At 47.2% G+C, this 25,680-nt stretch overlaps 1 protein-coding gene across 1 annotated transcript in view; it reads left to right on the forward strand.

The window, feature by feature from the left end:
* Nucleotides 1-284: 284 nt before the first annotated feature.
* The window catches only part of LOC103535633 (gamma-aminobutyric acid receptor subunit alpha-3), a 65,058-nt gene continuing 39,662 nt past the window's right edge, over nucleotides 285-25,680 (forward strand). The window contains exons 1-3 of the mRNA XM_030449025.1: nucleotides 285-437; nucleotides 8,768-8,896; nucleotides 13,267-13,388. Coding sequence (XP_030304885.1) covers nucleotides 8,808-8,896; nucleotides 13,267-13,388 — 211 coding nt within the window. The 5' untranslated portion in view covers nucleotides 285-437; nucleotides 8,768-8,807. The remainder of the gene's footprint in view (nucleotides 438-8,767; nucleotides 8,897-13,266; nucleotides 13,389-25,680) is intronic.

Consider the following 25,680-nt stretch of genomic DNA (forward strand, 5'->3'; position numbering starts at 1 on the left):
CCCACCTTCAACAGGTAGACGTCGGGAGCAGCCAGCCTTGCTCTTCTCATCCTCCTGCGCGGAAAGGATGGCGGGGGCTGGTGCGGTGCTGTGAGGCCGGCGTTTGGCTGAGGGCCCCGGGGCATCTCTTGCCGTGGTGGCCCCAGCCCGAGGCGGGACGGGCGGCAGCGCCCCGTCCCCACCGCCCGCGCTGCGGGGAGGACAGCTCCGCACAAAGCGGGTGGGTAAACCCTCCTCCGGGGAGCGGGGAGGAGGGAGGAGGAAGGCGGGGGGATGCTCTTCCCTCCTACCCTCTCTCCCTCCCTCGCCGCGGCCGAAGGAGCGCGCAGGCGGCGGCTGGCAGCCCCGGCAGGTTCGGTGGAGCGCAGCTCGGTGGAGCGTTGCGGAGCGGGCTCCGGCCTCGGCCCCCGCCCCCCGCCGGGGCAGCCGGTGCAGCGGTGAGTGCGTGCGGGGCGCAGCGGCGGTTGCGTGTCCCGGCTCCCCCCGGTCTCGTCTCCTTGCTCCGCGCCTCCCTGGCGGCTGCACCGGGCGGAGAATGACCGCTCCTCCGGGGGCTGGGGGAGGGGGGCTTGCGGACCCCCCGGTCGGGGACGGGGCTCCCGGGTGCCGCGCCGTCCCCCCAGCTATTGTCTACGGGCCGGCCTGGTGAACAATAGGGGGAGTGGAGGGGGGAGGGGGGTCTGCCCTGCTCGCATCGCTCCGGTAGTGGGCTCGGGAGAGCGGCTGCGAGGTCGGAGCATCTCCGTACCAGCAGCAACTCTGGAGCGTGTTGCTCCGGAGCACAGCGGCCGCCCGAGCCCTGCCGGGGTCTCACCCGCTGGGGACCCCCGGGGCTTCAGCCCGCCTGCCTGGCACTGCCGATTGGAGAACAGGGAGACACGTAAAAAGCTGCAATGGAAAATGTCTGGATGAGGATAATACTGAGCCCTGTTCCTAGAGCCGGATGGTGAATGCAAAGAAACGGGTGAGCGGGGAGAATGATGTAGTAAAGCGAAATCAAATTTCCCCCTGAATCCTGCAGCAAGGCCTAATGGGCACTGATGTTTTTGTTAGGATGGGGAGGGAAGAGAGGGGGGGGGGAGAGATTTTGGGGGGCTGCAGTCTCTGATGCTGGTATGGGGTGGAAAGGGAAAAGAGCTCCAGTTCTTTCCTCCTCCCTCCAGAGTTACCAGGACGGGGATATGGATAATTAAAAAGGAGTAGTGTAATGCAATTAAACCTTAGACAGCCCCTACTGCAATGCTTATCCATTGTTCCTTGCTCTGCCTTCTGTCAGAATGATTCTTGTCTGGACAAGAGAAGTGTAATTGAACAAATACTTCATTTCCCTGGCCAGTTGCATTGGTAGTCTCTCCCCTGAATCTGCTGCTGGCTGGCTGCAAACACAGCAACATCCTTGGATAGAAACAGGGAAGCAGGACCCTCTGGTGAGACTCCCACTGTTGAGGGCTAGGTGGCAAGAGGAGCTCTGCGCAGCTGCTCACCTGAGCTGTTCTGACAGCAGCAGCAGAACCACCTCTTGGTCCTCTTAGCTTCCTTGTGAGTAGTGTGAAGAAGAAAAATAACAGGTGGTGAGTCAAATCAAATATTCTTTGTGTTTCAGGCAAGTCCTTTCTGTAGTGTGCCTCTTAATTTTATCCTTACCCTGGAAGATACAGAATTTCAGGCCGTTTTGAGGTGATGCCGTTTTGGTAGAGTTTGAAGGGCAGGCTGGCAGACTTTACCTGTGATGGTTGGGTGCCCTACAGCATGTGCACCCACACACACACAGAGACAGGAGCACACGGGAGCCTGACACTCCTGTTCTTTTCTGAGAGAGCTCTGAGCAGCTGGAGGGGTTGCAGCTGCACCTGGACCCCATGGCACATGCTTGGCTGGAAGATTCATCCTTTCCTCTGGAATGTCCTCCTGGTTTGCAGTACATAGCCAGGGCATGTACAAATGCACTCTCTGCACTGCTGCAAGACGTGCTCAGCACTGGGAGGTTGCTGGTTTTCCTTGCTTTTGGAACTTATCTCAAGTATGCATCATGCAGCTTTCCTCCTTTATCTTTTCCTCTTTCTTCCTTTTCTTTAGACTGCTGCCTGTCCCAATTCACTCTTAGTTTCTCCTTCACCTCTTCGTGCTTATTGCATTCTTTCAACTCATTTTCTTTTTTTCTAAATAGACGTTGCTGTCTTCAGCCTGCTGATCTCAACACTGGAGAAGCAGCCCAGCCTCTCCTGTCAGGAGGTGTATTCCTGCCAACTGTTTACAAAAAGTAGCACAATACCCAGGCTGAACACTTGACATAATTACACACCCAGCCACAAAGTGTAGTAAATAATCTTGTCTTTCACACTTCTGCCCAGTGCTGAGTCTTTTGCCATCTCCTTTGCCTATGGGCTAAATGTATTATACTTGCTTGCACTTACTTATATTCTGGGAACACTAAGTCAGTGCAGTCAGAGGTGTCAGAGTGGATGTATGTTGATGTTTTGCACCATGGACACTTACTGTGCCTCTATGGCTCATGTTTCTGAATATGTCTCATGCAGCTCTGCTGGGTTCAAGCTGTGGTAGTCCTGTGTGAGGGTTCATCAGGGAAGGAACAATTGCTGAAGTGTGGATATCACTCCATTGGTAAAGGAAAGATGGCTGTGGAGTGAAAGTCAAGAGTGCTAGAAAGAAGCACAGGGCTCTCATTGTTTGCACTGCTTAAGGTGCTGGCTAGTTTTTCAAGGATTTGTGTTTACATGACTGGAGTCTGAGGCTGTTGTCAGCACAGCTGTATTTCCAGTTGTGCTTGTGAACCTGAATCTGTATGCAGTTGCTTTGATTGTGAGTCGGTCTTGTCTGCAGTTGCAGTAGCTGTGAATCAGTGTCTGTCTGTAATTGTATGGGTGAATCAGTGTTGGCTTGTTGCACTTTGAGTGCAAACAATTTCCTGTAGCGGTTGTGGGTATGAATCACTCCACAATCCCTCTGGATGTGTTTTTGAGTGGAGGGATGCAATACTGGAATTAATTTTGCTTTGATGAGGAAAAACTATCAAGTAGCTTCTTGTTTTGAAAAATTAAAGCTGGGCTGGGAGTTGGGTACAGAGTTGGGTTTCTCTCTTCTGCCAAAGAGATCCATTTTAAGGCTTGTTCCCAAGATTTCCATGTTGATCTGAACCTTTAATATCTTTGCCTGGTGCCCCTCGTTCTAAGCATCCTCTTCTGCTGGCAGCTGTTGCAGATCCGCAGGCAATGCATTCAGTAACCACCACGTGTGCCTTGTACCTTATGTGTGCAGCAGATACAGGGAAAAGTTGTTTATGGCTTGTGCAGTGTATGTGTTTGTGGGTACAAGCCAATGTGTGTCTTTCAGGTAGGTAAGCACAAACATCTTCATGCTTGCAAGTTGAGAAAGTGTGGTTCCTCTGCCATGTGCCTCTTGCTGTGAGCCAGTCCTTTTTCTGTAAGTAGGTGATAAACAGCAAGTTTCAAGTAGGTGGAGGTACTTCTGCCTGTTTCTTGTTCTCCAGTTCCTATAGAACACTGTAGTAGCTTCTGTCCTTCAGCAGCATCTGTACAGCACAAAGCAGTGCTAAACGGAGAGGGAAGTTGGAGAAATTCGGGCTATCTCAGGTGATGGAAGCAGAGCACTCCCCTCAGTCCTGGCTAACAAACTGAGCCTTCCCCTGCACTGGCTGGTGCAAGTAGAGTGCAATGCTGGCAGAGCTGGACTGCTTCCAGTATGCGCTGGCTTTGGTGTCTCTCCCTGCATTGTGCAGTGTATGTGTACATCCCAGTTAGCTCATCTCAGAACAAAGGGATGCAAACAACCAGTGGGACAAGGATCTTGTTAAAAACAACGTTGTCTTATTCCATCATTTCCATGCTCCCAGAACCATGATGAACCATGTCTCTTCATTGCTGCACCTGCCCTCAAATAAAAAGATAGTTTTATTCCAAGGGACTCTCATTTTTAGCTGATACGATTGAGAACTGAAGCAAAACCTCCCCAGCAGGGACACAGGGCAGCATGTGCATTGCCTGTATTTATTGCTGCTGCTGCTGCACTAAGCACTTGCTGGCTGCCCATCTCTGCAGAGAGAGCTTGGAACTTTACCTGAAGAATAGCTGAAGAGTACAAGGCTGATGTGCTCACAGACTGTTGGAAACGGGTAGGCAGACCACAGCCCGTGCAGTTTGGACAATTTTGAAAGCCATGAGAGGTGTCTAAAGACCTGATGCCTGGAACCTGTTTTGAAGAGGCTCCAGTGCAATGAAGAAGAGCTTTAAGGATCTTCCTGTGCTGCACAAGTGCATCTGACTTTGAGGGTAAATATGTAGGTGTTGTGAGGTCACCTGTAGTGTTGTGCTTGGCTGTGCTATGTTGCTGGTGGGTGGATGTGCTTGGCAACCATTGGGTCTAGATCTCCCTCTTCTCCCTTCATTGAAGTGCTTGTGTCTGGTCTTTTGGACTGAGGCTGTCTCTGTTTCCCAGTTTGTTTTCCATCTTTCTTCCCAGCATTAACTCCTCATTGCACATCCCTCCCTGAGATACCTGATTTAGCAAAGACGTGTAGCAGCTGCAGATCCTGGGGACTGTAAGCTGAGTGAGAACTGTAAATGTTCATCTCTCTTTCAGATGATGCCAGTAGTGCAGGTGCACAGCACGTGGGGGTGCTGACCCTAATGACACTGCAGGCACACAGAATCTCTGGGTGCAGGTTTGGGGCATATATATGCTTTGGGCTGCTTCATATATACTGCCTGAACGACAAGACTACTGCTAAGTGAATCAGGTTGTTCCCTTGGCTGTGCATGTTCCAAGGAGGAAATACTTTCGGAGAAATACTGATGTGAGTCTCACAAATGTACCCAGGTGGGTTTATGGGCTTCTTCTGTCTTCATTCCTTTTCTGATGCACGCAGTCTACCCCATTTCTGGGCTGTTCTCTCAGATTTCTTTGCAAGCTTTGCCTTTCAGTTTCCACCTTCAGAGCTCTATCTGTCTTTCCCCTGTCAGCAGTAAGCCTGTGCTAATCAGTCTTTCATAGGAAGGCATTTCAGAATAAATAATAATTTCTGGAACAAGCGTTTCTGGAAAGATCCAGCTCAGGAGATATCCAATGTTAACATAGCTATCACTGGAAGGTACCAGCACTTTTTTTGGTTCCTGAACCTACCTCAGTAGGAACAGGAGGTGGACTATGTTGCTGTCTTGGGAAGAAGGAAGTTTTTTCCAGTTCCTCATTCCAAAACTGTACATCCAACAGGAAGGCTGTATTTCTTAGGAGTGGTGTTATGCCATCATGCTCTGGAGAAGGAAAGACTGAATGTGTTGAAGAGGAGCAGGTATGTTTATGATACCTTTAGGTATGTGGTTATAAAGGGACCTGCCAACATTCAGAGTGCTCAGAGTTGTAAACTTCAATAGCCAGATTCCAGCTGCAAAGTGTTAGTAGGGGTCCTTAGAAAAATCTGCATTTGATTCAGCTGTGGAGGTTACCAGCAACTGCAGAATTAGTGATGAATAATACATTTGCTAACTGTGCCATTAAGAAATGAGCAATGGACAGGTGGAAGAAGAAAGTGCAGAGCTGCTTTGAACATGTATGTGCCATCCCTATAGCCTGTGTCTTGCATAAGTACAGACAAGAACCAGAAGCTACAGGGTGGTGTTCTTCCACTCATGTGACAAAAGGGTCAGTGTAAGAAGTTGTACCACTCTTTCCTGAGCTTAGAAATCTTTGCATTCTGCTTTTTTTCTTCACAGAGGTTTCCTTTCAGTGAGACTTAGTATGAGATTTGAGGGATTTGGGTTTTGTGGGGGGGGGTTGTGGTTTTTGATTTGTTTGTTGTTTTGGTTTGGTTTTGGTGGGGTTTTTTTGAGACTTACTATTCAATTAACATTCCTAAACCTTCACTCAATTACACACAGTTAAATGCATGTTGCCTGCATTCTCTGTCCTGTTCCCAGAGGATCAAGGATCCCTGCAGGTATTCAGATCATGAGGCTTGCTGTTGAAGAGCCTTCCTGAGTGGGAGGTGACAGCTGAATAGCATTTTGTTTAAACCTTCTGCAAGGACAGCACCAGTTCAAGCCCAGTGCTACTTTTCCCCAGGCACACCCGTGGGTGTTTCCATTCCTTTCTCCTATTCTTGAGACGCTGATTGATCACCAAGTGACCCCTTTCTGCCTGCTCTGCTACTGCTGCTATGGGGCAGCCACTCATCTCCAAGAGCAGCTCTTTTGTACTAAAATCTGAAGAGGTCAGTTACCAGGCTGCTGAAACTAGGGCTGGTTTTACAAACCTGCCAGGTCAGAAACCTTAGAGAGGCTGTGTGGCCAGTAGCTATTTGGCTTATAAAGCACTTACATGGGCTGAGATTTTGTGTGTCCCTTTGGTTGGTGCTGGGCCTGGACTAGCAAAAGCCCCAGGAAGGGGGAGAGGTAATGTTGAGAGCTGCTGCATCAGGGGCATCACATCAGTTTCTGGCTATGGGGAGCTTTGGAAGATCCCTTAAACTGTGTGAAGGGTGAAACCTCCTGCTCTGCAGAAACCTCCAGAGTCATGTTTCCTGGTGAAGTGATGAGCACCAGAGATTGTTTCTTCTTCTGGTCCTCCAACAGTGCCTTGCCAGCCCTAGTTCAATGCCATAAGGCTGCTAGGGTTCACACCAACAATTATAGCCCCTGTGCTAATTGGGAATGTTAACCACAATTGTCAGGACCAGGGAGGGAAGCCAGCAATGTTTTTTTTTTTGGGTTTTCTGTTGATTTTGCCTAGTGTTTGAAACTGCCCTAGGAAAAAAAATCAATTAAAACCTATTGTGTAATGTGCAAGTTTGAGTGAAACAAAAGGGTAAAGTTGAAAGAAAATCTGTTGAGAGGCTGCTAATTGAAGGAGTTTTGAATATGCCTTGTAAGCAACATCAACATTTCAGCTGTCCTTGTGATTGGGAACAAGTCTTTCCTACCTGTTGGGATTTCCCACAGAACAGATGTTCAGCCTCTTAATTTGTGCTTCATCCGCAAATACTTGACTTTCCAAGACTTCATGTCCCTTTTCAGCTGGATGGTGAGAGGAGCTGTCCTGAATCCAGGCTTGTCTCACCAGAGATGTGGGTGTTCCCAGGCCAGGAGACTCGTGCAGCCTCCAGTAAGCACGTGCTCCCTTGGTGTGAAGGCTGTGTACTTCCCTAGGCAGCACAAATGCTCACATGCACAAAATAAATCCATGCACTGATACCTGCAGGGATTTTAAGGAAGTGATGGGGAGGAAGATAAAGGTAACAAATGTCTGAAATACACTCTATGAAAGGCAATGCTGGGGCCCAATGGTATTTTTTTTTTCCTGTGCCTGCCATTAATGAATATCCTGCCAGAACAAAAGCTGAGGTGGGTGGATAAGTACTTGTAGTGTCTGGCTCTTCTGCCTGCATGGCAGCTCATGTCCTCTTAGAGCTGTACTGAGCTAAACAGCAAGGTTCATGCACATCAGCCAGGAAGATGGTAGGGCCAAAGTCCCTGGGGATAGCAGGGGAAGCTCAGTGCAGAGTTGCACATAACACCTGAGCCAGCCTGACCTTGTGTGCCTTCTCCTCAAGGGATCTGTGGCAGGGTTAGCCAGATACATGTTGCTGTGCATGCATGATATACATGATATCCAGGTGTTTCCATCCTGCTGGGCTGAGCTCCCTGCTCTCTCTAGGAATTCTGCTGGGGGTCCCCATCCCCAGTGTCAGCTCCCTGATGGAATTTGCATAGCTCACCTGCCCCCTCATCCTGGGGCACCCTCCACTATCTGAATGCATCATCTCTTTCATTGCTGGAAGCAGCTGCCTGAGACTGTGCAATGTTAGTGCCTATTGAGTGGGGAAATGTGGAGGGCATGTTTGGTTGGCAACAGCATCTTGCCCTGTTTTCTGCAGTCTGCCATTAAAGTGAACCTTCATTTACAGCTTTGGGAGCTCCTACTGGCCAGATTTGCCCGGCTGCCATTGCATTGAGCCTCTTCTAGGCAAATCCTGTGTCTGCTAGGCATGACACGGTGTGCTGGGGAGGCATCATGACAAGCTATATTAATACAGGCTGTTGCTTGGCAGTGCTGTTCCAAGGTGCATCAACATAATGATATACATAAAAGGGGGAAGGCAGTTAAATGTGCAATAACATCACAATAAAAGTAAAACTGAGCATTAATGAAAAATCTGAGCTCGCTAAGTGCAGTACAGTTGAGCACTCCCACCACCTTGGGCCTCAGTGCCCAAACTTAACAATTTCTGTCAGTGTCATTATGAGAATTAAATTAGGGCCTAACTGTTCAGCAAATGATGTTTGGAAAAAATGGGTCTTGAGACTTTGCAAGTGGTTCTGCTGTATGGGTGTCTCCAAGGCAGCACAGGCAGGGGGGGAGCTGGGAGCTGCTGCCAGGGAAGGCAGTGACTGAGAGTATGGGGTAAAGAGGAGAAAAAAGATGGGTGAGAAAAGAACCAGTGCAGTAATTTTGGAAGCAGAGCTACGCACTTGCTTGAAAGGTGCTGGAGCACCTGGGGGACTGCTTCATGTGCTGTGATGAGGGCTTGTATGTGGATGTACATGGCTGGCACTGACATCCTCTGCTGCCTTTGGTCCCTAGAGAGGTCTCTGGGACTTCAAACACAGGACAACAGAAATACAGACCGATAGCCAACATGTATGAACTGCCAGGAAATACTGAGCTAAGTGCATTGCTTTCCCCCTAGTAAATAAAATCTCTTTTCTTTCCTTCCCCTCTGTGCCTACCCTGGCAGGTTTTGGAGGCTTGCTTGCTGGTCACCACATGCTGAGGCCATGGCACTGAGGCTCCAGGGAACCGGGTCGCCCTCTCTTGTTAGCGTTGGAGTCCTAGTCCTGGTTTTGGCTCTCCCTGCTGATGCTGGGTAAGGTGGTAAGCACTGAAGCTGTTGGCCAAGGTTGCCATCCTCTTGCTGTTCTTAAATATCCTGGGGCCAGTACTTGTGTGGAGTAGTCCAAGGCAAAACACTAAAAAGTGTCTCTTGCTGTGTTTGACCCTGCCCTTGCACCCCTTCTCCTGACCTTCACCCAGGAACTATTCAGTCCCTTGTGGCTAAGCTGACTGACTGCACTGCTCTTGTTAAGGCCAGCTGTCAGCATTTTTTTGTAAGAAACTGATTTTTGGATTTGGCCTCTTCACAATTCACTATGGGCAAGGACTTGGCCTGAAGGAGTTTTCACTTGGAATTCTGAGATTCCCCTCCCCTTTAATTTTTTAATACTCTTTTCAAGGAAAGAAAATTAAACTGTTTCAGTTTTTTGGCTGCTTATGGTAGAACAACCCACGAGCAGCACACCTGATCTGATGTAGAAGGGGGAACCAGCCATGGCTGGCATGCTGCTAACCCCCTGGCTGGATTTGGTGTTTCCAGGAGGGCTGTCTTGGCAAAAAACACTGCCACCAGCCTTGCTGTCCCAGCCTCTGGAAGCTGTTGGAACAAAATGAGAGCCTGATAGTCGGTGACAGGCTCTGCAGCCCTCCTCTGTATCCCAGTGGAGTCTCTGCTAAGGTTTGGTGAGCTGGGAGGGATGGGCAGGATGGAGTTCTGTGCAGAGGGAGAGGAATGCAAATAATACATGACCTCTATAAAAAATTTAGAAAAACCTTTAGAGTGCCAGGTACGGACACAGAAATGCTGTCTGCCAAGTTACAAGTCCAACAGTGATCAAGGATTTTCATGCATGAAAAAATCTCAGTGCTGCCACTCCTGCTTTACCCACCCGTTCCTTTGGGTGCAGCTCTTCATCCAGCTGCACACCCCTACACTGTCCTTCCTACACCACTTCACCTGCTTGGATCTAATTTGACATCAGGAAATGCACCCTGAGCACCCACAAGTAGATGCTCACCTTCGTATTGATGGCTGCCTGCCCCTTCCTGGTCCTGCCTGCCCCTTCCTGGTCCTGCCTGCCCCTTCCTGGTCCTGCCTGCTCCTTCCTGTGCATTTCTGCCCCTTCCTGTGCATTTCTGCCCCTTCCTGCCCATTCCTGGTCCTGCCTGCCCCATTCCTGCAGAAAGCATCCCCAGGCACTGTCCCTCGCCCTCCTCCCCAGTGCCTAGGGCAGGGTTCCCATCCCAGCGCTGGCTCCCGGGGGCTGTCAGCATTCCCTGTACTCCAGTCTCTGCTTTCCCCAGCCCTGCCTCTGCTTTTCCCACCGCTGCCCTTTCCCTTCCCCTCACACACCCACGGCCACGCGGATCTGGGTCTGGGCCGTGGGAGGAGTTGTTTCCCAAATCGCAGCTGTAGTTACGTGGCAGCCGGGTCTCCAGGGAGCAAGTGCACCGGGAGGCTTGGCGAGGTAATGACGTTTCCTCAAGCCCATCCTAATTAAATTTGCTGTAAACCTCTGCCTTCCCTGCCTAAAGGCTTTTAATTATTTTAAAACCATGATCCCCATACCTCTTTGCAGTTACTTAGAGTTCTTCCCCGGGGCTTTGAGAGAGATAAATGAGACCTGTTTTTACACAGTCCTAAAGGGCAGATTTCTCTTTTTTTAAGGCTACTTAGCTGGCCCAGAGCACAGCTGGACTGGGAATTAGCCCAGATCAGGTGCCAGGGAGAGGTGCTACTGGCTCTGTCCTGCCTGCACATTTCCCTATCCCTGCCTTCATTTCTTTTTTTCCCTGGTGGCTCCTGAGTGAATCCTACACTGCTCACAAACCTCAAATGTCAGGCTAAGTAAAATGGCTTTGAAATTTGTAAACTCGTTTTTCCCATCCCCGCTGAGCCTCTGCTAGGAGTTCCTTCACAAAAATCTGTCCTCTTGCTCTTTGTGTTACAGGTAATTTTTAAAGATAGCTTATAAAACATTAATGAATGAGCTTTCATGAACATGCCAGCTATTCATAAGTTATAGGTGGTTATATACCCATCAGCAGCCACTGGTACAGATTGCTTTTAACCATCTCTTGAAAGCTGGTACAAATGAAACCTCACTAATTACAGGGTGCATTTGTAAAATTCCTCAACATTGCAGGGAGTTCAGCTATTTCAAATATTTCCTAAGTCCAGATGAAACGCCACAGCCAGTGTTTTGATTTGAATGGGAAGTCTTGAAGGTTGTGATGCAGCTTTTAATATCTGTGGTGTTTTGATGCTTTGGATCTGACAGCTTGCATTAGGACTGGGATAGGTGTTTTCCCAACCATACCCTATGGGAACTGCAGTTTTATCACTTTATTACCCTCATTGTACTCTTCAAGGCTGAGCTCTCTAGCTTGACCACTTCTCCCATGATAAGCAAGTATTGGTTTGCTAAAAACCAGAGGCCAAGTGGCCTTGAGAGAAACAGGATGTGGTCCCTGGAGAAGCAAACCTCAAACACTTGAAATGTGATTTCCTGGAGTGTTTGGTCATTGATGCCAATGCAAATTCATGTCAGAATTGCCCACATTGAATATTTCAGTAGCACTGAATAGAAGTGATTCAGCCTGGCTCTAGAAATACCTACATGCTGCTCTTAATCTTTCCTCTTTTGCTAGAAAATAATTTTTGCTCTTCTTTTATCCTACAGAAGCCAGGGCTTTTGTTGAGAGAACATTCTGGTAGAAATCTCCAAACCAACTCTGTTACTTGTCATCCTACTGACCTTTCAGAGAGTATTTACAAATGGACCAGTAGTGTGAGAGGTAGTTAGTCTAACTAGATGGGATGCAGTAGGATTAAGCTTTGAACATCCTAAATGATATTCCTCTTTGTGTTTGTGGTTTTTTTGTTTTTCTTCCCCTATTATTTCTTGATGCATTCTTAAGCCAGTGGCTTAAGTGTACAGCAGTGTACACATCAATTGGAACAAGAGAAAATGAGACTAAGGAGAAGAAAGAAAGGGACAGAATTGTTAGAAAGCAGCAATTTAGGGACTTCTCTTTCCCCAGCTATGGGGAGTGGGACCTGCTTTAGAGAGCCATAGGTGCCTTCCCTGGTAATGGCACACATCTTGCACCACCACTGCCTCTCTAGGTTGCTGCATTCATGATCTTCATCTGACCAGTGCATCCCAGTCACTTTTCTCTCCAGTTACTGGCAGGGAGCTCAATTACCAGTCGGGGCTGCCCCATTCCTGAGGACCTCCTGTTGCCACTGCTGAGGAACCCTTCACTTTAGCAGCCTTTTTTTCCACCTGCCTGGATGGGCTTTCTTGGCCATCACGCTGACTTTCTGTGCCTCTTAATAATTTCTGGCCCCACTGGTGTCTCTTTTATTTCCTCTTCCATCTTCCTGGAAATCTCTGCATCTCTATATATTTTGTTAGTTTTGTTTTCTATTACTTGATCTTCTGCCTTTCCATTTGTTTTTGTACTAACAGCTATTTCTGCTGGGAAAAGCTTGGAGCTACAGCACTGGTGCTCTGATATCTCTTTTAGAGACAGGCAGTTTCAAAAGGATTCACAGGCTCCTTTTCTGTTGATTGAAAAGAAGGCTAAAAATGCAAACGTATTATTTGAGCCCTTTGGGCTTACAAAACTGCACTGAAGATTTTGTTTGGTGAGATGAGCTTTGTTTGAGTAATTTACTACTTATTTTATTTCACCTCTGGCAGAAAATGCCCCAACAAAATAATCTCGTTTGGGGGCTTCCAGATGAGCAGGGACAGAAATGTGAAAACTTACTTGGTTTTATAAACAGGGAAAGTTGAACAAACTGCAGAAATGGTTCATGAAGAGTTTAATGATGGACTTTAGCTTCAAGTGTGCTGTACTGAACTCCTACTTTTCTGCTTCCCTCCCCTCTTCCCAGGAGAAGAAAACCTTGAAGTAGCTTGATATGGTAAATAACTGGCATAATTTCTTCCATGCTGCCTATAGGAGATATTAGCACTTGAGTTCCTGAAGTTCTCACTACCTCTCTTCATAAAATGTTCTTTCTTAGGGGCTGGTGAGGGATGCTGGGGCAGGGGAAGCCTCCCTGAAAACAACAAGGCTCCTAAACAGCTACCTATGGTGGTGCTGGCCCTGGGCATGGAAAAGTGGGGAGAGGGTAGTGTCAGCTTCCATGGTAAGGGCTGTGGTGGCACGAGCAAGAGGGGAATTGATTCAAAATGCCTTCTGGGGAGTCCTGCAATCACATCCCCCTATCAGCAGCCATGCCCCATCCTGCAGTTCAGGGCCCACTGCAGAAAATCTGGAGCATAATCCAACATCCCTTCATTTCTAGTAGCAGTTCAGAGCATGTAAAGGGTGGGTTTCTCTTCTGATTAAGTTTTTTTTTCCTTTTTTTTTTCCTCCATGTGCCAGGCTTTCTCAGAAGCATGTTTCAGATGTCGTTGATGACAGCAAAGACAACATCACTATTTTCACCCGCATCCTGGATAGGCTGCTGGATGGATACGACAACCGCCTCAGACCTGGACTTGGAGGTCAGTTGGTTGCAGAAATGTTTTCCCCAGCAGTGTAGCTTTAGCAGTAAGAGGCTGCACAAATGGTTTTTTAACGAGTCTCATGCTGTTGGGAGGAGAGGCTGGTTCAGTGCTAGAGTCAGTCTGTTGGTTTCCCCATTTTGAGTCTGTGCTATCTTCTTGTTTGATATTCTGTCAGATGAGAGGTCCAAGTCTCTGACTGCTGTGGTGTTCTACATTACATTGATAGGCCTGTAGATGGAGCAAACATGATTAAACTTATTTCTGCTACAGTTAGACATTACCATTACAGAAATGATGATACTACCCGTTTGCAGGAGCTTCAGTTTATGTTGATGTTGCTTTTTAGACAGTGAGCTTTGCTGCAGAGCCTCTATCTTGACATCTTCTTGGTTATTTCCTATGTAGCTGTCACCTGCAAGCTTCTCTCTGTGTGCCAGTCTGGGCATGGGGCAGTAAGCCCAGCTCTGCTGACTCCTGAGCTGCTTTTAACACCACTACCCTTATAGCTACTACTGCTGAATTTCTCTCCAAGCACCTACAGATGTTTAAGGTACTTTAGAAGGCAAAACCATGCCTTCCCTCCCAATGCTTATGGCTTACATTTTGTGTGAAGGAGGCAAAAGCAATAGGGAGATGTCTGGGGAAGACAGACATGAGATGGAGACATGGGCCTGTCTGGTTTCATGGTGGAGGTTGCTGTAGCAGAGAAGGTGACCCCTCTCAGGTGTGCCACAGGGATCACTGAGGTGATGTCCCTGCACTGCTCTGAGGTCTCCTGCTCAGCTGCCAAGGGGTACTGCTGGACCACGATTCCCACCCAAAGCTGGAGTCACCATGTGGTCCCCTGTTTCCTGAAGGTCCTGCTGCCAAGGGAGGTTGAAAATTATCTTCCCTGACCTCTTGCATGCTGATGGAAGGCTCTGATGATATACTGCTAGCCTGGAATTCCTCAGAGCAGCCTCATTGTCACTTCCCAGCCCCATGTCCACCTCTGTACCGTGGCCCTCTGCCCTCCACCTGTCCAGGAGTACTTTAATCCCAAGCAGAGACCATGCAAAAGCTGGGGAAGAAGGGTTTCTCCAGTGAGCATCTTTATCTCTGGTGGGTTGCCATACTGAAGGACATGGACATGAAAGGGTTGCTGTGTCTGCATAAGTCATCCATCAGTTTTATTGCTTTGTTGCTTGTTTCTTTCCTCCAGAATTAACTTCAGTCCCATTAATAGCTTTACTTCCTCAAGTCTCCCTGATGGCTGTATTGATTTAACTGAAGCGAGTTCTGAAAGGGGAGTGAGGGGGCATTTGTGTTCATCATAGGCTTGGTTGCAAAAAACCCCATGTAAAGTATTAGCAAGATGACTCCCAGGAGCCTGCTGCTGGAGAAGTTAAAATCTTTGTTGGAACATGTCTCCTCTGTTGCTTTAGATCCTTTGATACTGTGCTTAATAAATTGCCTTTGCCTGAACCAGACATGGCATGTTTAAAGACTCCTTCCACCTCCAGTTTCCCTTCATGCAGCACTCTAATGGACCCAGATCGGAGGTTTTGACAAGGGTTGTAGGTATTTGAGGCTCCTTTCTTGTGATGAGGCAGACAAGGGGGAGACAGGGGTGCAGCCAGGCTCTCCCCCCTTTTCCCTGGACCTGTTCTGGGCTTTTATTCCTTGGAGATCTGACAGGTCTGCTATTAGTGAAATCATTAGAGGGAAAGAGCTTTCCCACTGCCACTGGTGTCCGGAGAAGCAGAAATGGACCTGCTGTGGTCTCAAGACATAAGAGTTAATGAAATAGCCTGGGGTGATGGACAGTAAGTGTGGTGCTTCTTTGGTCTTCTCCTATTCTATATATGTGAAAGGGATTGCTTGGCTTCAAACAAGCAGCTGTGCTGCTGGGTGATCCAGTGACTTACAGGGTACAGAGTTTTCTTTTAAGACAGCATTGGGTGTTCTCTGTAGAGACAGCACTGGCTCTCCTGATTTCCCTTGGGAATGTCTTTCACTTTTCTAAAGGTATCAAGTGAGAGTGTCCATTACCACCACGCAGTCCTGCTTTGCCCTCTATGAGGAGGGCAGATGGGGTGGTATTGTGCCCATGCACAGCTTAATAGAAAAATGGACAGACTTAAATTGTGGGTAACTGAGAAATAGAAGAGACGGGCTCCCTTCTTGGCCTTGGTTTCCCTACTGTATGAGGGTGTGCTTTCCCCCTGAAAGCACTGAGCTGGGATGTGAAAGGATGAGAGGGATGCAGGGCTGCAGCCCCTCTCAGAGCTGTGTGGTGCTGTGTGTGCCTGGGTGTCTGTTCCCCACTTCCAGCAGAGCAGTTTCTCACCATGCTGGGAACTGAGCAATGTTTGCTTAGGCTTTTGGAATAGAGACTGTAAGCAACAGAGTGTTGTTGTGGTGACTTTTCCCCTCATGATAGCCTCTTTTGTATTTATTTTCTTATCCCCTCTGTGTTCACCATCTGCTGCCACCCACTCTAATAGCTCCCATGCCAGAGCTCCTCTTCCTACCAGGATGCTGCAGACAGAGACTGAATCAAACCCATGCTAAGGCTTCCCAGAGTGCCTGGTGCTGCAGAGGCAGCCTCCAGGTGAGGGTGGTTTTGTGTCTTGCTGCTCTTGCCCCCTGGATTTGGCTCAGGACATCCTCTCAAGTGCTGGCCACACTTTTTTTGATGCATCCCAGGATGTGATTGGCCTTCTGGGCTGCAAGCACACACTGTTGGGTCATGTACAGCTTTTTGTCCATCAGTACCCCCAAGCCCTTTTTCTGCAGGGCTGCTCTCTAGAACTTCATCCCCAAGCCTGTACTGATAGTGTGGATTGTTCCAGCCCAGGTGCAGGACCCTGCACTTGGTCTTGTTGAACCTCATGTGGTTCACCCGGGCCTGCCTCTCCAGTTTGTCCAGGTCCTTCTGGATGACATTCCATCCCTCTGGCTTATTAACAGCACCACTCAGCTTGGTGTCATCTGCAAACTTGCTGATGATGGACTAGGTGTTGTTGATAAAAATATTTAACAGTGCAGGTCCCAGCATGGACCCAACAGACACCATTTGGCACTGGACTCCATCTGGATTTCAGGGTTGTCAGCACGTGGGTCCCAACTGGGCAGAGAGGAAGCTCCAGTTTGTACTATCATAGTTTTGTAGCCACCTGTTAATTATTTATCCTGCTGATGACTTTATTCTTTTTGTAAGTGAAAACTGCTTGGTTGGAGTTCTCCTTGTTTCCTCTTTCGGTGGTGCAGTGCCTCATTGCTTGTTCAATGACAATGTGGTTTAGCAGGATGGCTTCTGTGCCTGCAAGAAAGATGTGTATTCCACATCTTGCCACCTGTATTCCATTGATTCACATGCTGATGGTCAAGAGATTTTGGACTTAGAGAGTAGCTCCCTTTAGAATGAGGCATTCCCATGAGATGCTTGGTGTCTTATACCTCAGTGCATTCGTGATTTGTTCCTGACCACCTGTAAGTAAGGGCTTGTCTGTGAGCTAATGTTAAGGCAGAGGAGCTGAAATAGAATAATTATAGAACTGCCTTTTCTTGAAAGTACAGTGCTCTTCAAGCTGAAACAGTGACATCTTAGCTGCCTGGCAAGATCCAAGTAGAAATCTGTTTGCAGTGAGAGTAACCTATAATAGTAAAAATTTTTCAGTTGTCTAGGCTGAAGTTCAGAGAACTTTCATTTCATAGAACTTGGATGAAATTTTGAAACTGTCCTTTTCTTCAGCAGACAGGTTGCAAAGCCCTGATGAAAGGACCCTTGCAAGCTGTTTGGGTACCTGCAAAGTCACTGCATGAAGCAGCACAGCTTTTGGGTGCTCAGTGGTAGGCAGAGGGTTGGAGTCAGAGCTGATTCTCGTTCTTTGGCAGAAGCATCAGACACCACTTGTCACTGTAGGGACACCTGAGTGGTGGTGGCAGAGTCCTGCTGCAGTGTGTCCCACATCCCATAGCAGCAAAGCTTCTCAGGTGTCCAGGGAGCCTGGATCTGGTCTGGCCTTGAGCTCTTCTGCAGATTATTTACCTGTGTTTGAACCTGTCTGAAGTTTGTGATAGACATTATCTAGATCTACTGTTTATGCAAGAGAAATATTAGATGACAAACCAAAGGGTTCTTTGTGGTTTGGTATTATTTCCAGGGTTTCAGGATTGCATTTAATCTGTTTTTCTGTCTTAGTTTCACCTCTCCCAACTTGTCATCTCTCTGCTCTGACTTTATGCCTTGTAGTGATTACACCAGGGAGGAATATTATCCTTTCTTAGAAAAAAAATGTATGTCTTCTCTCATATTTTATTTTTTTGTCTAAGATTCCTCGATGGCTTTTAATTTTAAGCTGGAGCATTGCCTGAACACTGTTTTCTTCTATTTACCTTTTTGGGCAATGGGGACCCTGCTTTGTCTCATCGAACTTCTGAAGTTAAGTTCTATGAAAAAATAAAAAAAGGTTGTTTTCCCCTTGGGTGCAGCTCTCCAAAGGCAGCTTTGCCAGCTCTGATGCTCACCTCTCCCATGCAGAAATCTTGGTTGTGCTGCTGTTTAAACCCAGGGTGTAGAGGGAGAGGGAGCTCTGTGTGAAAAGGCATGTGCACATCAGAAGGCAAACGAGGAGGACGGGCTTGACAGTTGTGCCTAAGGGCAAAAGGCTTCTCTTAAATAAGTTATTAATTTGCTTAGGGCAACAAACCTGTATCAAAGCTTCAGGGATATCACAAAGACTCCGGAGGGGTCAGAAACCCATTGTGAAAGAGATTCATAGCTTTTGGTGTGAAGCAGCACCCAGGTTTTATGTCACCACTGGGTGCTTTGTCTGCATCTTGCAGCTGCCTGTGCCCCTGCAGTGCCCTTGGAGGGAGGGGACCACCATGACAAGTCCCTGCCCAGCCACACTGTCCATGGGGCACTCATGTGGCCAAAGTTGATCACCAGTGACAAGGCTGTCCTTGGTTGGTGTGCTCCTGGGCTCTCCAGAGGAGACACAAGCAAGCCCCAGGGCTTCTGGGCTTGTGGAGGAGAAGGTGTTTCTCATGCTACTTTGGATGTCTTTTTTTGCAGATGATGCCTTCATGTGTGCTGTGTGTGGTTCAAATGAGGCATCTACCTAAAGCTGCTAGACCCTCCATAAATCTGTGCATGTAGGCAAGTAGCAAGTTTTTTTCCCAAAGGATGAGGAAAATCTATTTGGAGGAATTTTTACCTCAGTAATTTGTACTGGAGGAACATCTCATAGCTTCAATGCTCGATCAGACAGCTGCAGTGAAGCAGTGTGAATGTCAGGCAGCTGATCACTGCCTGAGGGGAAGCTGATGGGTGCATGTTGGAGATGTTTATAATCACTTTGGAAGGGGGGAGATGATGCTGAAGCATGTTGAACATGTGTTAGATGGTTTTAAGAACATTAGTAGATGTTATAGATAGCTATCAACTGTTTGCATGAATGTCTTTACTGGTCTGTTGAACTACAGGAGCTACTCACTAGCATTTCCATTTGGTTAGTCCTACATACAGGATTAATAATATGTGTGTCTTTGATATGGATTGTGAAAGAAGGCTTTTTATTTATTAGGTATTACAGAGTTTTAAAACAACTTTAATTGGGTTATTCTGGGAAGCTAGTGGTGAAACAACTGGTCAAATATTGAGGAAACAGCAGTTTAGTCATTGAGCTGGAGGATAAAAAGTTTGCAGCAGTTCATGTAGCTCTACAGAGACACTAATTATGTCTGATGAGGCAAAGGCATTGATCATGTTGATGGTGAATTTCAGCCCAGTTCCATCTGAAAGAAGCAATCAAATCTCATCTACTTGGTTCCCTTGAAGGGAGGGAGGATGGATTGGGGGAGGGAGCATCATGTAGTCTGATGGGGCACAAATTTGGGGTAATGATTTCTTTGTCTCTATGTACTAACTAGTAACTTACTTTAAAAATCTGCCTCTGAAGGAGATAGAGCTAATGTTTATTGGGAAAAAAAAAAAAAAGTCTTGGAGCATTGGTCAATTGTAAGCCCAGAGCATAGCCTAGAGTGTGTTTTAATCTACAATTTGCATTGTGAGAAAGGGACATAATGTTCACTTTACCTTCTGGAAGAAAATATTTTAAACCAAAGTGATGAGAACAACAGGCATGAAAAAGGCATATGGTTGTTATTTGGTTTTTGGGTTTTTTTCCCAAACGTGCTGGAAAATCCTATTGATGACAAAGTTCAGACTGAATCAGTGGATCAAATGTTTCATGACTTGAGAGAAATAAATTGTGCCTCAAAATTCAAGACACTATTTCAGCCTTACAAAAATATTTTTAGATTTTTTTTTTAAAGGATTAATTCTAATCCTTTGTCAGGGACAGGATCTGATGACCATAAAAGAAACACACACACACCACCACCACCCCAAAAAAATAAAAATCAAACAACCAAATCCATAGCAATTTGCAAAGGGGAGGGTGGCAGAGGGTCTGCACAAGTCTTTCTGTACCCCTCTAAATTCTTACCAAGGAAGTTGTTTTGATCAGGTCAGAGCAAGGTTTTGCAGTCCTGCATTCTTCCTGTTCAACAGTTAAGACATTTCTCCTGGAGAGCTGCAAATGTCATTTTAGCCAGTTAAGGCCACTGTCTTGCAAAAATAGGAAGGTACAGGAAGGTACAAACTCTTCTTGCCACAAATTGTGTTTTCTTTAGAGGGTCTGTGCACATGTAGGAGTTGAATTACAGACTTTTGTGCTTGATAGATTAGAGCTTTCCCTTTGGAGAGATGCATCTGGTCTCCTCTGAGAATTTGAAAAAAACCCTTTTCCTAGAAAAGAGCCCTGTCTGCTTCCATAAGGAAGGGTTAAAGAACAAAGCATGAAATCTCCTTTCTTCCTTCCTGATCAATCTAGGCATCACTGTGAGAGAAGCAGTCTGGTAGCTTCTCTTTGTCATGTAACATTAATACCATTAAGTCTACTTTGGCAAGGAAAGGGACAGATAATTAATTTGCAAATCAGGAAAGTGGATGTGATTTTTATACAAAAGTGAAGGTCTTTAACTGCAGAGGGTATTGTGTGGGCATGGCATGGTGCAACTGGGATCTGCCCTGGGCAGGATTCTTACTGGAGGTCCCAGCCTAGCCAGTTCCCTGTGTGCCCCTCTCTGTGCAGACACCTTCAGTGGGTACCAGTTTGCTGCTAGCAAGAAAAAAGACAGAATCTAACAAATAACAGATGAACCAGGTGGGGTAGGGATGAGGTTAGGGGTAGGGGAGCACCTCTGAATAGCTGAGGAACAAGTTGGTTGAGCCAGGCAGAAGTATCTTTAAGCCTCTTTCTCCACTGTTCTCTTTTTTAGACCCTTATCTCTATTAGAATTATTTTGATGCAGAATGCCTTAAAAAGGGAAAGGTAAAAAAACCCAAACCCCATCTGACTGGTTTGTTACCAGAAAGATGTTTAATTTGGTATTTAAAATTGAAAGGGGCTAAATATAGCTGTATTAATATTTATGGGCCTTAAGTTGGAGTCAATACAAGAGCTGCTGTTCAAGGCAATTAAGTTTTACCTTTTAACATCTAGGACATCAGTGTTTGGATATGACATTAGTTGTGTGACTTGTATTAAGGAGACCCAACTAAAAACATGCCATTATCTGTTAAATGTGATACGCTCTTTGCTGACAGGCAGTTTGTATCCTGTTCTCAGGAGCAGGGCTTCTGTCTTAGTAGGGGGGGAATGGAGAAATTATTAGGCTCAGAGGTTTGGAGGAGAGCTGTCCCTGCAGACTATGCTGTTGTTTGGGAGGAACTGGGTGACTAGGCTGTCTCATGGCATCAGAAAGAGGGCATTGCCCACCTCTGCTGCATAGGTAGCTGCTGGGGATGAGGGGGAAATTATGGTGGCACTTGATGGGCTCCATTTCTCTTCATACCACTTCCACCCCAGAGCTACAGCATGGGAAATGAAACCCTCAGTGTGGTGAAGTATCTGGGAGGGTGGTTTGTGCCTTATTCCTGGGTTTAGGCTCTCTGTGCATGTCTTCAGGGCTAGTCACAACATTCATGTCATTAAAGCACAGGGGAAGTAAATCCTGTCAAGGGATCTGAGCTGCTGTAGGGAGTGTGTGCATGGGGAATTAGGTCGAGGCTATAACGAAGAAAACAAGTCAGTTTGTGTTAATAACCAAGGCAAAATGATGATGCATTTGATTTCTAAAGCACTACCTTTCAAGAGAAGGGTATCACTAGGATAACATGACGAGAGTCCCGGCAGTGGTTGAACTGCCCTGCATTGCTGCTTGTTGGAAGCTGCAGCTCTGCACTGCCCAGTTAACAAAAAAGCTCTTGGGTACTGTAAAACCTCTCACTGGTAAGGACTATCTGAATCCTGCCTTTCTTCTAGATTTGATCAATCTGTCAGGTTTTTCCTTTCCTCTGTCTGGAGTCTTACAGTAATTGCCTTTGAGAAGGGCTGCAGGAGGAGGGCTGCAAGGACCCTTGGTTAGGGTCTGCTCTGCAGCATCCTCAGGGCACAGCAATGTGCCTGCCCTCTCCAGGGCAGATGCTCAGAGCCAGAGCTGCAGGGGGAGGCTGAGTCAGTAAGGATGAGCTTGGTGCTCCTCCCTTCTAGAGCCCACATGCCTCATGAATTTGGAAGCTTTGTGTGTTTCAGTTCTTTCACTGGTAGGTTGGATATTTTGGCAGCTGAAAGCTTTTTCACCCTCTTCAATAAGCATCAAGGGAATGCATTTCAGGTGGCTTTCATTAGCTTCTGCTGTTGTAGCACAACAGCTGTTTGAACATGGAGGGAAAAGCAGAATTCCCTTTGAGAGCAGCTCTGAGGAAAAGGACTTGGGGATGCTGGGGAAGGTCAACATGAGCTGCCAGTGTACACTTCCCAGAAAGCCAACCAGATCCTTGGCTGCATCAAAAGAAATGTGGCCAGCAGGTCGAGGGAAGTGATTCTCCCCCTCTACTCTGCTCCTGTGAGACCCCACCTGGAGTATTGCATCCAGTTCTGGAGGTCCTATTACAAGAAAGACATGGATGTGCTGTAGAGTGTCCAGAGAAGGGCCACGAGGATGATCAGAGGGCTGAAGCACCTCTCCTAAGAAGACAGACTGAAAGAGTTTGGGTTATTCAGTCTGGAGAGGAGAAGGCTCCAAGGAGACCTTATTGCAGCCTTCAGTATCTGAAGGGGGCTACAAGAAAGCTGGGGAGGGACTTCTTAGGATGTCAGGATGCTTAATTCTCTTCATTCCCCCCTAGGACTAGGGGGAATGGGTACAAACTAGAGGAGGATAGAGGTAGATTGGAAGTTAGGAAGAAGTTCTTCACCATGATTGGGGTGAGACACTGGCACAGGTTGCCCAGGGAGGTGGTGGAAGCCCCATCCCTGGAAGCTTTTAAGGCCAGGCTGGATGGGGCTCTGATCAACCTGATGTAGTGAGAGGTGTCCTTGCCAATGGCAGGGGGTTGTAACTAAATGATCTTAAAAGTCCCTTCCAACCCTGAAAATTCTATGATTCTATAAATGGCACACCCACAGGGGCAGAAAGGTTGACCATGGTATTAGTGATTGGAAATGAGTTTTTAACTCCAAATGGCTCATCTGAATTCAGCCTAGGCTCTGGGGATTTGCACCAAGTGACACTTAACCCAGCAGACCCTTGTTTCCAATTACATGTGAGATTATCATCGCCAGAAAATATTGGCTTGTTAGCAAAGGTTTGTTCCTTGGTGTGCCTGAGAACGAGCCAGAACAGGGCTGAGTCCCACCTCATCTCTGTTCCTGAACAAGGGCAAGCCAAGCTATATATTAAGGAAGACAGGAATTGCACCAGGTAAATTAAAAAAAAAAAAAATTAAAGCAGCACAACCCCCTGTGAATATTTATCTGCTGTTACGGAAGCATGTGGACTCTCATCTAGTTTATTAAATTGATGTTCAATAAAAATGCCAGTGGAAGACATATGATTAATGGCTGGTGGAACCATACAATTAATGTGAAGCTTGGAGTCAGCAAGAAGTGTACCCTGAGCCTGTGTGTCCCTGCTGGAGACTGGGCTAAGAAAATAATAATAAACTTTTCTGAGGGACAAAAAAATGTTTATCCATGTGGTTTCCATGATGAAGTGACCAGGAACTGCTGTTTTGCTGGTGTTCGGCTGGTGCATAGTTTTGCTGAGAGCTGATGGTCCTGACCTTGAAGCCAGCATGTGGTTTTTGCTCCCAGTGCTCTGCTTTTTCCTCTGCTTTTCACACTGCCCCGAGCAGGATGGACCGGAGAATTAAGCACAACAATGAGCTTCAAAGATCCTCTCAGGCTTGAGTGAGGTTCTCTGGGCCTTTGCATTTAAATATGCCTTGGATTAGTTAGCTCCATGAACCTCCACATCCTCTCATCTCCTACCAATTTACCTGCTTGGATTTGTCTCCTGAGGGAAGGCAACTGGAGGCTGTAATGTTACAGCTCTATCAAAGGGCTCAAGCACTGTTTCCTACCAGGAAATCTACCATTTGGGTGGAAGATGCTGAGTGTGGTGCAAGGGTGGCTGGGAACCAGGGCGCTGGGGAGCCTGGAAATCCCTGCAGGGTGAGGGAATGCTGGGGGCTGTCAGCAGCCTGAGATGCAAACCCTCCCTGGGGTCTTGCTTAAAATCTGAAGAAGCTGCATGGGTAAAGTCTTGCATCTCACCTCTCTGCAGGGGGGTTCTGAGCCAGAAGCATGGGTTATTCAGGTGTGCTGGGCAGGTGAGGACTGCACAGAGGTGGGTGCCTTGGTGTGTCAGGGAAGGCAGCATGGGAGGCTGGGAGGCAGGTCCCCCTCAGCCACCCCATGGAACCCAGAGAAATATCACAACACTGGGAACCACAGCAACCAGGGTGCCCAAGAGGTCAGGTTTCTGAGACACTGGGCATGAATTCTTCTACCAGCCAGAGTGGGAGCCCTGTGCACAGGCTCCTGCACTGGGGAGCAGAATCAGTGGTCTGATGTGCTCAGCCCTTCCCACAGGGCACATGGTGTTCAGCAGCCAGATTGCACAGGGAGAGCAGCTGAGGGCAGAGGCAGCATAGATGCTTCTGGTCCTGCCCTCTGAGGCTGAGAGGTTCTTGTAGTAGCCTCTCTATTTTGCAGTATTTTGGGGTTTTCTCTGCATGCAGCCATTTAATGAGGCCCATTGTGGCTGCCTGCCTACAGGAGAAGTTGGGTTACCTGGGCAGCACCCATGCCAGCAGGTGGTGAACAGGTCTATACTTTCAGAAGGTATTCAATGATTGTGCTTGCATTACCAGGGAGCAAGGCTGACACTAGGCATGGGGGGGAGTGATGGAAAAAGGGAGAAATAAAGAAAAGGAAGCAGGTACTGCCTGATATGTATGTGCCAGAAAGAGAGTTGATTGGAAACAGAAACTTGGAAAAGACAGATTGGCAGCCAGCATATTTCTGGAGGCAGCTTTCTCCTCAGTAGGCTGTGAGTTGCCTAAGAAATGTGTCAATAAAACACACTCACAGGCACTGTCTCTAATAAATATATGCTTGAGAGGCATTTCTTGAAAATTTCTTCTAAGAGATGTCTAATCCTGAAGGGGTGGCATGAAATGGCATCTCCAGTAGAAGCAGAGTTGCCATGAGAACTGGAATGCTTTGAATGTGCATTGCTAAAACAAGAAAACATTATCCCCAGCAAAGGAAATTAAAAATTACATCTGGAGGCATCTACCCTCTGCTTGTCTCTGATAGGAGTATCAGTATTATGCAGCATCTTGTAATTCACTTGCTGGGCAGAACTGAAGAATTGGTATGTGTTGCCAGATTTTTGTGAGTAACTGTGATAAAAAAGACTTCTTGTCTGCAGAACAGGCTATGCTGGTGTCTCAAGAGTGCTGAGGAAGGTAAGATTTAAAAGTGTAATGGAATTTCCTCTAGAAGGGTTTTGTTCACTTGGTGATAAAACAACAGCTGGAGAGCACGAATAAGCCTCTCCCTGTCTTGCCTTATGTGGATCACCCTGCTGCTCCCAGATTTTTCAGGGCCCATTTGCTGGCCAAAGACTTTCCTGGGAGGCATGAGGAAGCCAGGAGAGAGTGAACAGGATGGATGGGCACAGTGTGTGTCGAGGAATTTATCTTGCACTTTGGAGGCTCTGTGGAACAAGCAAACGCAGGAGGAATTATTTCCACATGGCAGAGGAGGACTCCCAGTCCATGCTGCCCAATTCATGTCTTGGTGTGTTGGCAGCTGCATGCACAGAGGTAATGGGGGAGTTACATGAGTCCAGGCACTGTGGAGAGCTTGCTGTGCTGTGTGAC

Source organism: Calypte anna, chromosome 4 (assembly GCF_003957555.1).
Source record: "Calypte anna isolate BGI_N300 chromosome 4, bCalAnn1_v1.p, whole genome shotgun sequence".
In the NCBI taxonomy this organism is placed as follows: domain Eukaryota; kingdom Metazoa; phylum Chordata; class Aves; order Apodiformes; family Trochilidae; genus Calypte; species Calypte anna.